We start from the raw sequence: 14,956 nt of genomic DNA, 5'->3' as shown, positions 1-14,956 counted from the left end.
CCTGTGGCCGTGGCTGTCTCAGCTGGGTGGTGGAGAGTCTTCCAGTAGCCCCGACAATCCCTTTAGGCCTGCGCACGCTCTTGCACAAAGCCAGGGGCTGAAGAAAGGGACATGCCTCGTGAAATCTGTCACAGCTCCCAGTCTATGGCAGTTACCGGAGCCCAGTACAAAAAAGTCAGCTATTGAGCCAATTCGCAGACAAATCCTGCCCACGAAGGAACGGGCTGAGCCAGGAAGCATTTGCGTTTTCGTTGAGAATAGTTAGAAAATTCTTCCCTCCTCTCCTTTAACCTTACATTAGGTAACGGGCAACTTGTACCTTTAAAAATATTCCTCAAAAACGGGATCAGTTTCCGAGTGGGAGCGTTGGCCTATTCCCCGGCGTAGTTTCCGCTTCTGGTCACGTGACTGGGGCAATCGGGCCACACTTTTGCACCGCGACTCCCTCTAGGTCCGCAGACCGACACGTCACTCCTCGACTTTCAACCAAACTGCTCCGTGCACGTTCTTTCCGCGCTCTATGCTCTCAAACTCAGGCCTATGACAGCACGGCGAGAGCATATAGTCCCGCCTACCGACTGGTAAGTGATAGCTGTATTCACCAGTTAACAAGCGGGAGCGCTGTTCGAGTTACGCCTTTGGATCTGACAGACAGCACCGCGACTCTATCGCCCTTCTGGGGGTTCGTATTGGCCCGGAGCTAGCCAATGAGAAGCGGTCCGGGAGGCGGACCCGGCCGCTGCCAGGTTTGGGTGCGCCGCTGAACGGATGGCAGAGGGTGCTGAGCGGACTGGTTAGGAACGCGAATTGCTTAGGTGAGAAGGCCGTAGACTATAATGTGAGAATTAGCAGTCTAGGGTGTTGGTGGGGCCGAACGAAGTGCAGGGGGGCAGGGCTCTAAAAAGGGGCGGGGAGCAGAGTTTAGAGCCTTGCCGAGGAGGGGGCGTGGGGTGTGGTGTAGGGACCCCCTGGAAGGAAGAGTGTGGAGGTATGGGGAGGGAGGGGAGGTTGGATCGTCGGGAAAGGGTGTGTGTTAGGCCTGGAGAACGTGGGATATACCGGGTCCTAAGACTAGTTCTGGAGGGGAGGGCGCGTAGGATGCTGGGGTGGTGGGTATCCCGCGGTGGGTGGTGTCAGACAGGCGGTCAGCCCTGTGATGCTGGCAGGGAGAGGGCGGTGGGACCTGCTGGCGACCGCAAAAGGGGAGGGGAGGAGAGTAACGGAGTGTGAGAGGGTGTGGAAACGTGTAGGAAAACGGGGCTGGGGAAGCTGTGATCTTGGAAACTAAAGCTAGGGTGGGGACTGGATGCCACGGCTTGCCGGGCATAGTTGAGGAGAGCAGATGCTGAGTGTTTTAAGAAAAGTGTCTTTGCTCTTACTTCCTTTAGCTATGTGCAAAAGTGACTAAACACAAGACGAAAACTCCCTGCTGTAAATCACTAGCTCCTTTATTCAGTTTTCATGTAGAGGTCCTATCACTCACTTCCTCTGCTTACTTCTAGGTGTGTAGTTCATATCAACTCAGTGGTGTTATTTGTTTCTATTTCTTTTTTCTTTGAGTCGGAGTCTCACTCTGTCACCCAGACTGGAATGCAGGGGCATGCTCACGGCCCCTGCAGCCACGACCTGCTGGATTCAAGCCATCCTTCTGCCTCAGCTTTACAAGTAGCTGGATCCACAGGCATGTGCCACCACGCCCGGCTAACTTTTTGATTTATTGTAGAGACGCGGTTTCGCCATGTTGCTCCGGCTGGTCTCGAACCTCTGAGCTCAAGCAATCCTCTAGCCTCAGCCTCCCAAAGTGCTGGGATTATAGGCTTGAGCCACCGCGCTGGGTGCTGTTTCTGTTTCTAGCATTCCAAAAGCATCCATCTATATTACTGAGAGATGTGGTTGGATTGTTGACCTTCTGGATTTAGGTCCTTATTTTTATTGCAAGATAAGGTTTCCCTTTGTGATTGTACTTAAACACATGTAAAACTGCTCTTCTAGGAACCAGGAATGTATGATTCTTCGTGCCTTCAATCTAGTTCAGCGTTGTTATTTTTTTCTTTCCAGTGATAGTGGGAAGAAGATTTGGGGGGAGGATAGCCAAAGGTTTGTTAACAGATACGCAAATACAGATAGATAGGAGGAGTAAGTACTAGTATTCTATAGCACTGTAATTAGAAACAATCTATTGTATATTTTTAAATAGTTAGAAGAGTGGATTTATTTTTATTTTTATTTTTTGAGTTGGAGTCTCACTCTGTCACCCAGTCTGGAGTGCAGTGGCCGCAGCCTCGACCTACTGGGCTCCGGCAACGCTTCCGCCTCAGCCTTGTGAGTAGCAAGGCACGCGCTTCCACGCCCGGCTGATTTTTTTGATTTATTGTAGAGATGAGGTCTGACCAGCTTGCCCAGGCGGGTCTTGAACCTGCGGGCTCAGGCAATCCACTCACCTCAGCCTCCCAAGACGCGGGATTACAGGCTGAGGCTAGAAGAGTGGATTTTTGATGTACCCAGTACAAAAAAAGATCAATATTTGAGGTGATGGATATGCTAATTACCCTGATCTGATTATTATACATTGTGTATATGTACACAAATATCACACTATCCTGTAAATATGTGCAATTATTATGTCAATTAAAAATACTAAAAGCAAAAAAAAAAAGATTAGGAGGTCTAGAAGTTCCTTTTTTACCTGCATAGTCTTGAACAATGTTATATATTCTTTGTTTTATATCCTTTAAGACTTAGCCCTTGGTTAGTTTATAGGCTAAAAAAGCAGTTCTTTTTTATACAGAAATAGCTAACTTCCTATGGTAGATTAGTGCTATATAAATAATCCTTGTCCATCAAGTGATCTGAATTACCTATAGACTGCTTCCCTCAATGTTTTATTTTACTCTAACTCTTTTTACTCCTGATCCTTTTCTGCTTCAATAGGAAAAATTTATTTTCTTTTCCCTCCAGTTTATCATCTGGTGCCATGAACCGCCTCTGTGTCATGGAATCAGTCACTTAAATCAGCAGTATTAGTTACAGAGATGCCTTGAGACAGATGACTGGAACTGGATATAGATCTGAGCAGTAATTACAGTGTGATATATGGGATTGATAATACAGTGATCTGTGTATGTGTATCCTCCTCTTTTTAGTGCATGATTATACCTGCATTAATGAGCAGTCATGCTCTGCAGTTGATGCTAAAGCTCCTTTGGGATGTGGAACAGAAAAAAGCTTGAAGCCAGTCAGGTGAAACTTAAATATAGGGCTGGAAATGGTGCTGATTCAGTTGTGCTAATTATTGTTCCTCTTTCTACTTTCACTTCTGTACTCAATGGTTATTCCCTCTTTTTTTCCCTCAAACATCCCTGCCTTTTACTGAATGTTCTCTTTCTCCATATTATTTTATTTTTGTTTCACTTTCTAGTCTTTCTTATTTATTTTTTCATCTCTTCCCTGTTGTACCATACTATTGCCAGTCGTGCTTATATACTTTTAACTGTGAGAGAGTGGGAAACAGAATTATGGGTGGGATATTCTGATCATGTCATTTTAGTCTTACCACACGGACTTGACTTGTGCCTACTTCCTTGCCAGTAGATCATACTTTAGGCAAAGCTTGGGTAGTTAGTATTAGCTTTGACCCTCTCTGGTGTTTTTGTTAGCTCATATGTTCTTTATGGTTCTCTCCCATCATAAAATGTGAAATTTGAAATTAAGAAAATTGAAGGTGTTCAATATCCTGTGGTTTTGACTTTTCCATTTTAGCTGTTTGAGTGTCGTCTGTTGCCATCCATTGATGTCAAGATGACTAAGTTTGGATTTTTGCGATTGTCCTATGAGAAGCAGGACACACTTCTGAAGCTTCTCATTCTATCAATGGCTGCTGTGTTATGTGAGTGTGTACATGGACCTCTCTTTCTTTGGGGATGGAAAGGAGAAAAACTTGGAAAAAATAAAATAATGGCTTTCTTAAAATGCCTTGTTCTTTTTAGCAGATTGTTATGTTTTTCCGTTCCTCATCAGTATAATTTTATGAAGGCAAAATAAAAGAAACACAGGAATCATCTGGGAAAGAATGGGAAGCATTCTGTGCTGGTTGGTGAAAGAAATATTGGGGACCTTTGGATGCTGAATCTTTTAAGAGATAATTATCTTCAATTTAAGTGCCTACTTTAGTATTTTTGAAAGTTTCTTGAGAACTTACCCTGTTTTTAAAGATTTTTTGACTCCTCATGAATCATAAGTATAGTCTTGCTTGCCTTACCTCTTAGTTTGCTCCAAAGTTAAGGTTAGTTATGCATGTGTGTTGACTAGAGAGTCAACATTTATAAAAAATGACCATGTAAGTTGAGTTTGTTATTAGTAGATGAATATAATATTATAGAGTTTGTATAATAAGTTGTTAATGGTGTCCTACCTAAGTGGAAAATGTAGATGCCATTGTTGGGGGGAAGCAAACTTCAGTGATAGGGTCTCACTTTGTTATACAGGTTGGAGTGCAGTGGCACAATCATAGTTCACAAAAGCCTCAAACTCTTGGGCTCAAGTGATCCTCCTGCCTCAGCCTCCTGAGAGACTAGGACTACAGACATGTGTCAGTGCATCTGGCTAATTTTTATTTTTTGTAGAGATAGGGTCTCTCTATGTTGCCCAGGCTGATCTCAAACTCCTGGCAAGTGATCCTCCTGTGCTGGCCTCCCAAGATGCTGGGATTACAGGTGTGAGCCATTGTGCCTGGCCTATATATTTTCTGTGCTGATTAATACTATTTTCTGTATAATACTACCATATCTGGCATTGTTTTTTCATGGCACATTACTATTAAAATATTAATTATCTGTTTTTTGCAGCTTTCTCCACTCGTCTCTTTGCTGTCTTGAGATTTGAAAGTGTTATACATGAGTTTGATCCGTGAGTACCGTGCTTGATCTGGTATTATTTCCTTTGGGATGCATTCAGGTTCATGGGTTTGAGATTCAAATAATTATCAAATACTCAATGATGGGAGTGTGTTTTCAGTATATTTAAGGGGAAAAAAAAGCCTTCAGGTTTTCCAAAGGAGATAATTAGCCCTTTTGAAACATTTCTGTTGGACTTGACCAAGTGAGTCTCTCAAACACAAAAAATGTGAGAGGCATGCGAAAGCTCTCAGTAGTATTAATAACTAACATTTAGTAAGTGTTCATTTTGTTCCAAGCACTGTTTTATAGATTATATCTAAATTCTTGCAACAACTCTTTTGAGATTTAAGTACTTTTATCCCCTTTTTAACCAATGAGAAGACTTGAGCTGGGAGAGGTGGTTCAAAGTTACACATTTAGTATGTGAAGGAGTCAAGATTTGAATGTGGGTTATAGTGCCTAAGGTTAAGGCTTTTAAAAAATTTGGAGTAGCCGGGCTCGGTGGCTCAGTCTGTAATCCCGCGCCTTTGGGAGGCTGAGGTGAGCGGATTGCCTGAGCCCGCGGGTTCGAGACCCACCTGGGCAGCGAGACCTCATCTCTACAATAAATCAAAAAATCAGCCGGGCGTGGTAGCACATGCCTGTAATTCCGGCTGCTTGGAAGGCTGAGGCGGAAGGATCGCCGGAGCCCAGCAGTTCGAGGCTGTGGTGGCCGGGAGCGGCCACTGCACTTTAGTCTGGGCGACAGAGTGAGACTCCAACTCAAAAAAAAAAAAAAAAAAGAATTTGGAGAGGCTGGGCATGGTGGCTCACACCTATAATCCCAGAACTTTGGGAAGTGGAGGTGAGAAGATTGCTTGAGCCCATGGGTTTGAGACCAGCCTGGGCAACTTGGCAAGAGCTCATTTTCTACAATAAATCAAAAAATTAGCTGTGCATGGTGGCGCGCGCCTGTGTTTCCAGCTACTTAGAAGAATGAGGTGGAAGGATCACTTGAGTCCAGCAGGTCAAGGCTGCAGTGACCGGGAGTGAGCCACTGTACTCCAACCTGGGAGACAGGGTTGTACTCCAACTCAAAAGAAAAAAATTTTGAGACCTAGAATCATAATATCATTGCTGTCTTAAAAAGGGTATATTCAAGCTTGTGGAACATTGATTCACAATTTAATTCCTTCACCCATTTGCAAATTTATCATTTTTGTTTTATGTAGATATCTGAAAGTATTTTGGAGACACTACAAATATTCTCCTTGGGACCCCCAAATCAATTTATGTTTTTTCTCATGAATGAGGAAACTTGTTATTTTATTTTTATCGCAGCCTGTTAGGGGTTCTTTCTCAGATCTTCTAGATGAGTAAATATTGGGGTAACATAGGGAAAGTGTGAGTAGCCATTCTGTAGTCAAGAGATGGAAAGTATCATAAAGATTATGTGATTTGATACATTCTTTTGCAGAAGAGGCCCAGAGTGTTCACTCCATTCCAGACCTAATCCCATTAACTTTAACTTCCTCTTCTCACTCTGCCTATTAACTGGTAGGTAAAGGACATAATTCTGACACATGTCGATGCCTGCTGACCTCACCTTCTGTTTCTGATAGTTACCAAAATAACATTCGTCAGTGAAAATGAAGGGTAGAGATTTCTGGCATCTGCTGCTTCTACTTACTTCAGCTGCTGGAACTTGACTGACCAAAGAGGAAATAGGGTTAGGGAGGTGGGCAGGGAAAATGGTTAGTCATGATTATCTGTAGTAACTAAACTATCTCTAGTTTGAGATCCTATCTATCTATCTATCATCATCTACCTGTCTGTTTGTTTGTTTGTTTGTTTATTTATTTATTTTTTTGAGTTGGAGTCTCACTCTGTCGCCCAGACTGGAGTGCAGTGGCCGCTCCCGGCCACTGCAGCCTCCACCTGCTGGGCTCCGGCAATCCTTCCACCTCGGCCTTCCAAGTAGCTGGAACTACAGGCGCGCGCTACCACGCCTGGCTAGTTTTTTATTTATTGTAGAGATGAGGTCTCGCCAAGTTGCCCAGGCGGGTCTTATTTCTTATTTATTTATTTTTTTTGAGTTGGAGTCTCATTCTGTCGGCCAGACTGGAGTGCAGTGACCGCTCTCAGCCACTGCAGCTTCGACCTGATGGGCTCTGGCGATCCTTCCGCCTCAGCCTTCCAAGTAGCTGGAATTACAGGCATGCGCTACCACGCTTGGCTGATTTTTTGATTTATTGTAGAGATGAGGTCTCGCCAAGTTGCCCAGGCGGGTCTCGAACCCGCAGGCTCAGGCAATCCACTCACCTCAGCCTTCTTACTTCTTTTTAATTGGGAAACTTAGAAGAGCTTACATAACTTGGACCTAAATAATTATGTTTTTCCATGTATAGCTCTAAGCATTTTGTGTCAAGATCTTTTTTTTTTTTTGAGTTGGAATCTCACTCTGTCGTCCAGACTGGAGTGCAGTGGCCGCTCCCCACCACCGCAGCCTCGACCTGCTGGCTTCCGGCGATCCTTCTGCCTCAGCCTTCCAAGTAGCCGGAATTACAGGCATGCACTACCATGCCTGGCTGATTTTTTGATTTACTGTAGAAATGAGGTCTCGCTGCCCAGGCGGGTCTCGAACCTGCGGGCTCAGGCAATCCTCTTACCTCAGCCTCCCAAAGTGCTGGGATTACAGGCTGAGCCACCACACCTGGCCAAGAAGTATTTTATTTCATTTTATTTCTTATTTTTTTTGAGTTGGAGTCTCCCTCTGTCGCGCAGACTGGAGTGTAGTGGCATGCTTCTGGCCACCGCAGCCTCGACCTGCTGGGCTCCGGTGATCCCTCCGCCTCAGTCTTCCAAGTAGCTGAAACTACAGGCACATGCTATCATGCCTGGCTAATTCTTTTGATTTATTGTAGAGACAAGGTCTTGCCAAGTTGCCCAGATGAGTCCCGAACAGAAGTATTTTAAATAACAGCATGAGTAGACCTTGTAACAAGTCTAGACATTAATTAAGTAATTTGTGTTATTGCTGGGCATGGTGGTTCACACCTGTAATCCTAGCACTTTGGGAGGTGGAGCAGAGAGGATTGTCTGAGCCCATGGGTTCGAGCCTGGGCAACTTGATGAGACCTGCAACAAATAAATAAATTAGCTGGGCATGGTGGTATACACCTGTAGTTTCAGCAACTTAGAAGACTGAGGTGAAAGGATTGCCTGAGCCCAGCAGGTCAAGTCTATGGTGGCCGTGAGTGTGCCACTGCGCTCCAGCCTGGGCGACAGAGTGAGAGTTCGACTAAAAAAAAAAAAATCTGGATAATGGAGTCAGTCAAAATTTTTTTGTCCTGCATATAGTGTTATATCAACATCTTTTTTTTTTTTTTTTTGAGTTGGAGTCTTACTTTGCCTCAGCCTTCCAAGTAGCTGGAACTGCAGGTGTGTGCCACCATGCCAGACTGATTATACCAACATCTTTGAAGATGCTCATTACTGAAGTTATCTATGTGTCCTTGTATGTAGTATAGGAATAGAAATATTTTTTTGTACATTCCTGTCACTTAAAAAGAGCCCCCAAAAATCTATTGGTGCCCTCATCTCAGTGGGTCTTATGGGTACTTGAATTCACTCACCAGTCCTAATGCCTCCCACATAACAACCTGATTAAATAGCCTTTGTTGTAATGTTAGATTCCAGTTTTATATCCTTATTAGAGAAGTAATGCTTTAGTGAGACAAGCATGGAACTAGAACTGAGACTTATGGTAGTGTAAAATGATTTTCATGACATAATTTTTGGTATTAAACTGACTTTGAGTAGTGCTAAGTTGCTCAATGGTGTATCTGAGGGGCAAAATTCACCACAAATTAGTACAAGTTTCTTTCTTGCTATAGGTACTTTAATTATCGGACTACCCGGTTCTTGGCTGAAGAGGGATTTTATAAATTCCATAACTGGTTTGATGACCGGGCCTGGTACCCTTTGGGACGAATCATTGGAGGAACAATTTACCCAGGTGAGGAGAAGAAGATTTTTTTTTAACAGAAGTAAGATATTTGTATGTTATAGAATGGTTTATTTTATTTCTAATAGCTTTATTTTGTGATTCTTATAATTTTATTCTGATTGCAGAATCTTAAAAGTGCATCTTAAATAGATAGGAAAACGTGGGAAAGTAGAGATGGGTGTGTGCATTTGCATAATCATAGTCACCATAACCTTGACCTCCTGGGCTCAGGTGATTTTTCCACCTCAGCCTGCTGAGTAGCTATAACTACAGATGTGTACCCATGCCTGGCTACATTTTTTTTTTTGGTAGAGATGAGGTCTGGCTATGTTGTCCAGGCTGATCTCAAACTCCCAGACTCAAGCAATCCTCCCACCTCAGCCTTGCAAAGTGCTGGGATTTCTGGAATGAGCCACTGTGCCTGGTCAGTTTTACATTCCGTACTTTTTTTTTTTTTTATTCAGAGCCTCACTCTGTTACCCAAGCTGGAGTGCAGTGGCATGCTCACGGCCACCACAGTCTCAACCTACTGGGCTCAGGCAATCCCTCTGCTTCAAGTAGCTGGAAGTACAGGCATACATCACCACACCCAACTAGTATTATGCAGAGATGAGGTCCACCATGTCCAGGCTGGTTTCAAACCCGTGGGCTCAAGCAATCTTCCTACCTCAGCCTTTTAAAGTGCTGGGATTACTGGCATGTGTCACTGTGCCTGACCAGTTTTACATTCTGTACTTCTGATTGAATCTTTAGGGGATAAATTTATAGGCTTACTGCAGTTGCTGTGTTAATATTCCTAGTGCTTTGTCAAGATCTATGTAGTCTCTTTATTTATACTTGGATTTACTTTCTCTTTCCTTTAAGTTCTTTGTGTTACCAGGACAGCCTAATAGAATTTCTTCTTCCTGTTACAGGCTTAATGATCACTTCTGCTGCAATCTACCATGTACTCCATTTTTTCCACATCACCATCGACATTCGGAATGTCTGTGTGTTCCTGGCCCCTCTCTTCTCCTCCTTCACTACCATCGTCACGTACCACCTTACCAAAGAGCTCAAGGTGAAGGATTTGGGGTGACAGGAGATTTGGGGATGAATGCTATTGAACTTCTATAATAGATGTTGGATGGTGAGGGGGGCACTGAGAGCTTTAGAAGGGTAGGAAGCCAGTGGGTAAAGACAGCTTTTGCTGGTCTGAATTAATTGGGTTTACCCCCTCACCCCTCCCTAGAATATGTGGTTTCTTATTATCAACTATTTGTTCTTACAAGAGAACATTTGAAAGTCAAAAGTAAGTTGTTTCCTAAAGAAAATATTTAAAATGCAAAATGTGAGGTTTAGATTTTGAAGTCCTCACAATGTAAGAGAGGAAAAAATAAACTACATGAAGTTTCCCAAAATGGCTAATTCTTCCTCCTGGAAATGCATTTAGCAATTATTTGTTGATTTAAAAAAATATTTATTTTAAAATTCTCTAGCCATTTGGTTTCTGTAGACTCTATAATGCAGACTCTATTTTCCCAGGTTTCTGCATTGCTGATCTGGCTCCCTGAGTGCTATTCTTAGTTTGTGCTGTGGTGTCAAGGAGATACCTGAGAGGTGATAAACTAACAGGAGGGCTTGGGAAGCCTGAGTTTAGTTTGGAAGGCTTTTCATCCTTCTCCTTGCTGCCCTTGTCCCAAATTGGACTCTTACAAAAGACAAGACTCTTTTGGAGTGTAGGTTATATTTTATTGCTGCTTTCTCCTGAGCTCAAAGGTTATCTGGTGATATTCCAACTCCGTTGCCTAAACTCCTGGCATCTTTAGTCCCCCTACCTTTTTTGACTTTTTAACTGAAATAATAATAATTTTATTTCTTTGATTGTCCTTGCTTGAATTTTAGAGATTGCTGACTGATGTTCCCGTGATATGCAGATATCATTAGGACTAGAGACTTATAAGCCTGGAGAGATTGTAGTCATATAGCCCATTTTGCGGCAGTGTCTGATGTTGGACATCTCACTTGGTTTGTGTGTCCTCAGCATATGTGTTCTTAGTTTCAGACTTGGTGTTATCATGGGGAGTTGGTCATGAACTTTTTAGCTTTCCTGTGCTGTGAGCATTTCTAGTATCTTACATCTACTTTAGAAATTATTGGACTGTGTTCTGGGCCCATTATAAACTGAATGGACTAGTGGATCCCCTATTCTCTTTCATAGGTGTATTGGTGCTAATGTGTCATTATCCCTCCTTTCTTACAGGATGCGGGCGCTGGGCTTCTTGCTGCTGCCATGATTGCTGTAGTTCCTGGGTATATCTCCCGATCAGTGGCTGGCTCCTATGATAATGAAGGTAAGACTTTAAAATGCTGAAGGGCATCTGTTCGCCTTATCCAACAGAGCATCACAAAATACAGAAGAATCTGGGTTCAGATCTGTTGTTTAGCAGTTATTAAAATGGTACCCAGACCAGGCACGGTGGCTCATGCCTATAATTCCAGCACTTTGGGAGGCTGAGGCGGAAGGATCACTTGTGGCCAGGAGTTTGAGACCAGCCTGGACAACATTGCAGGACTCTTGTCTGTACAAAAAAAAAAAGAGAAAATTAGTTGGAAGTGGTGGCACATGCCTGTAGTTATAGCTACTTGTTGAGGCTGAAGCAGGAGGATCACCTGAGCCCAGGAGGTGGAGGCTTCAGTGAGCTGTGATTGTGCCACTGCACTCCAGCCTGGGTGACAGTGAGACTATGAATTAAAAAAAAAAGTTATTAGGGTGAGAAAATCAGAAATGGGCAGGAAGTTTCTGAGTTAGTGGTTATTTAAAAAGAAAAAAAGCAATGGGCAAGAAGAGGTCTCAGACAGATTTATATTCTAGACTCAAAAATAGAGCTAACTATTGTTTTCATAGTTAGAAAACATCATATTCATTTGCTCTATTTTCCTAGGTAAGAGGAATAGATGTTCTTAATACTGTGATGACTTTATGGGCTTATTTTCAATTTAAATATACTTATTAAATGATATTGGAAAAACATAATGTTAAATATTTGAAAGATAATGAGTAAGATTATTTTCCTGCTTAATAAAGAAATTAGCCTGTAATCCCAATGCTTTGGGAGGCCGAGGTGAGCGGATTGCCTGATCCTGTGGGTTCGAGACTCACCTCTACAATAAATCAAAAATTAACCGGGCATGGTAGCATGCTCCTGTAGTTCCAGCTACTTGGAAGGCTGAGGCGGAAGGATCACCGGAGCCCAGCAGGTCGAGGCTGCAGTGGTCGGGAGCGTGCCACTGCACTCCAGTCTGGGCGACAGAGTGAGACTCCAACTCAAAAAAAAAAACAAACAAAGAAGTTAAAGAGACACACAGATATTGAATAAGATGATATTGGCTTATAATCTATTACAGAAGAATAAAATTGACCTATAAAAATAACTCTAGTGACAGGAGTTAGTACTATGTGCTATAATAAAAATATGAATAGAGTACTTTGGAAATGTGGTGCAAAGAGAGATTGATTCAGAATTGGGGTCAAGGAAGACTTTTTGGAAGTGGTTGGGGTTGAACTGGGCCCTTAAGTTGAGACTTCAGTAGGCAGATATCAAGGAGAGGGTCAATCAGGCAAGAGAACCAACTTGTGTTAAGTTGTAGAGGCAGGGTGATGCATGATAGTACAGGATGTCTTTAGGACTATACTAGCAGGGAATTTAGTGCCTGGATAGAAAGTAATAATAATGGCCAACATTTACTTAGTGTTTACTATATGCTAAGTACTGTTCTAAGTGGTTCACATGCATTCATTATATTTGTCTTCACAACACGTTTATGAAATACTTTTAAACTCCTTTTTTATAGAAAACCGAGACAAAGGGAGATAAATAATTTGCCTAAAATTACACTATTACTGGGTAGTGGCTCTGAGACATGAATCCAGTCGGTCTGCGCTAGAACGGTATTTGTAACCATTATGCTTAGCATGGCCTCTTACTGCAGTTTTGGTGTGTTCTTTCTGCAGGGATTGCCATCTTCTGCATGCTGCTCACCTACTACATGTGGATCAAGGCAGTAAAGACTGGTTCCATCTATTGGGCTGCCAAGTGTGCCCTTGCTTATTTCTACATGGTAACTTTTTCTACATGTTTTTAATTTTTGAAATTCTCCAGATACTGGGTTTCTTATGGGTACATATTGGTTGATGAAACTTTTTTTTCTGGTATATTCTCCTTAAATTTTTACTTTTCCAGTATGTTTTTTTTTTGGTTCATTCTTACATATTATAGTTGTTGTCTCCCATAGTTGCTTCTACTTGATCACACATCCCTAAATCTTCTGTGTGACCTTATAGTAGATTGTATCTAGGTTAACCTCATGGTTTGAGTACCTCTTGTTATGTGATCATGATGGTCAGCAGTAGCCAGCATCCACAATGGAGCAGGGGATTGAGTTACGGTAATAAGTTTAAACTTGATTTTCCTTTTTAAAAAAACTTGTCATTTAAATTCTTTAAGCCATTTGGCATAAATAAAGTTTGTAACTATGTTCTTTAAAAAAGGTCATGAGTGATATCCTATAATATAATGGTGGTAGCCTGAGGAGGAGTGCTCAGAGGAATTGTTCTTTTCTATCCCATCATAGGTCTCTTCATGGGGAGGTTATGTGTTCCTGATCAATTTGATCCCACTCCATGTCCTGGTGTTGATGCTCACAGGCCGTTTCTCCCACCGGATCTACGTGGCCTACTGTACTGTTTATTGCCTGGGCACTATTCTTTCTATGCAGATCTCCTTTGTGGGTTTCCAGGTGAGCCCTTGGCTGAGTAGGGTTTTTAGCCTCTTCCCCTTTTTCTAAGCAGCCCCAACTAGATTAATTTATCTCGGATTTTGTTAAGAGTAAGACTTATTCACAGCTTTTATCTCAGACTGCTTGTGTTAACTGAAGCAACAGAATCATGGTCATTGAAGTCTGCTTCCAGGAGTGTGCTAATATTTGCTCCATGAAGTTTGAATTTAATGGCTCTTACTTTGGCTTAGGTTTGTGGGAGGCGGAGGGATATTTTGATTGAGTTGAGTTGATATGAGTGATCAAAGTTAAAATTTCCAATCCTTTTAAATGCAAATAACTCCTTTTAATAGCAGTGAGTCCTGGGCTTCTTAATGGGAACACATTGTGAGTTCTTCAGGAAGTAAAGCACAAACCTATAACTACATTGTTCCATAAGGTTGACAGTTCAAACAGAGAATAATGTGATGTTTGAGTTCTCCTGTAAAATTTTCATGAAAGTGGAGTCCTTATTCAGAGGTTAAAGTTTTTGACTTTACAATGGTGCACAAGCGATATGCACTCAGTAGAAACTGTACATCAAATATCCATACAAACATTCTCTTTTTGCTTTCAGTACAGTAGTCAATAAATTACATTATTCAATACTCTATTATAAAATAAGCTTTGTGCTGGGCTCGGTGGCTCAGCCTGTAATCCTGCGCTTTTGGGAGGCTGAGGTGAGTGGATTGCCTGAGCCTGCGGGTTCAAGACCCACCTGGGCAACTTGGCAGTAATCTACAATAAATAAAAAAATTAGCCGGGCATGGTAGTGCTCGCCTGTAGCTCCAGCTGCTTGGAAGGCTGAGGCAGAAGGATCGCTGGAGCCCAGCAGGTCGAGGCTGCGGTGGCCGGGAGCAGCCACTGCACTCCAGTCTGGACGACAGAGTGAGACTCCAACTCAAAAAAAAAAAAAGAATGAATAAATAAAATAAGCTTTGTGTTAGATGATTTCCCCAACTATAGGCTAGTGTAAATGTTCTGAACACATTTAAGATAGTCTAGACTAAGCTATGATGTCCAGTAGGCTAGGTGTGTGAAATGTATTTTCTACATAAGATATTTTCAACTTAAGATGGTTTTTTTTTTTTTTTGAGTTGGAGTCTCACTCTGTCACCCAGACTGGAGTGCAGTTGGCCGCTCCTGGCCACCGCAGCCTCGACCTGCTGGGCTCTGGCAATCTTTCTACCTCAGCGTTACAAGTAGCTGGAACTATAGGCGTGCGCTACCACGCCCAGCTCATTTTGATTTATTGTAGAGATGAGGTCTCACCAAG

The 14,956-nt window shown here is 42.5% G+C and overlaps 1 protein-coding gene across 2 annotated transcripts in view; it reads left to right on the top strand.

Moving 5' to 3' along the window:
- The first annotated feature begins 694 nt into the window (after positions 1–694).
- STT3A (STT3A, catalytic subunit of the oligosaccharyltransferase complex) overlaps positions 695–14,956 on the top strand; it is a 32,190-nt gene continuing 17,928 nt past the window's right edge. Inside the window, exons 1-8 of one of the 2 annotated variants that reach the window (XM_008071423.1) lie at positions 695–815; positions 3,760–3,886; positions 4,845–4,905; positions 8,771–8,892; positions 9,798–9,943; positions 11,126–11,216; positions 12,878–12,984; positions 13,498–13,662. In XM_008071423.1, the coding sequence (XP_008069614.1) occupies positions 3,799–3,886; positions 4,845–4,905; positions 8,771–8,892; positions 9,798–9,943; positions 11,126–11,216; positions 12,878–12,984; positions 13,498–13,662 (780 nt within the window). In that variant the 5' untranslated portion in view covers positions 695–815; positions 3,760–3,798. Of the gene's footprint in view, positions 816–1,078; positions 1,350–3,759; positions 3,887–4,844; positions 4,906–8,770; positions 8,893–9,797; positions 9,944–11,125; positions 11,217–12,877; positions 12,985–13,497; positions 13,663–14,956 lie in introns of those variants that run through there. The other variant, XM_021719218.1, reaches the window with a different exon arrangement.

The sequence above is a fragment of the Carlito syrichta genome, unplaced genomic scaffold (genome assembly GCF_000164805.1).
Source record: "Carlito syrichta isolate Samal-C Ts95f unplaced genomic scaffold, Tarsius_syrichta-2.0.1 Scaffold314325, whole genome shotgun sequence".
NCBI lineage: Eukaryota > Metazoa > Chordata > Mammalia > Primates > Tarsiidae > Carlito > Carlito syrichta.
This window is presented reverse-complemented; position numbering and strand designations above follow the sequence as displayed.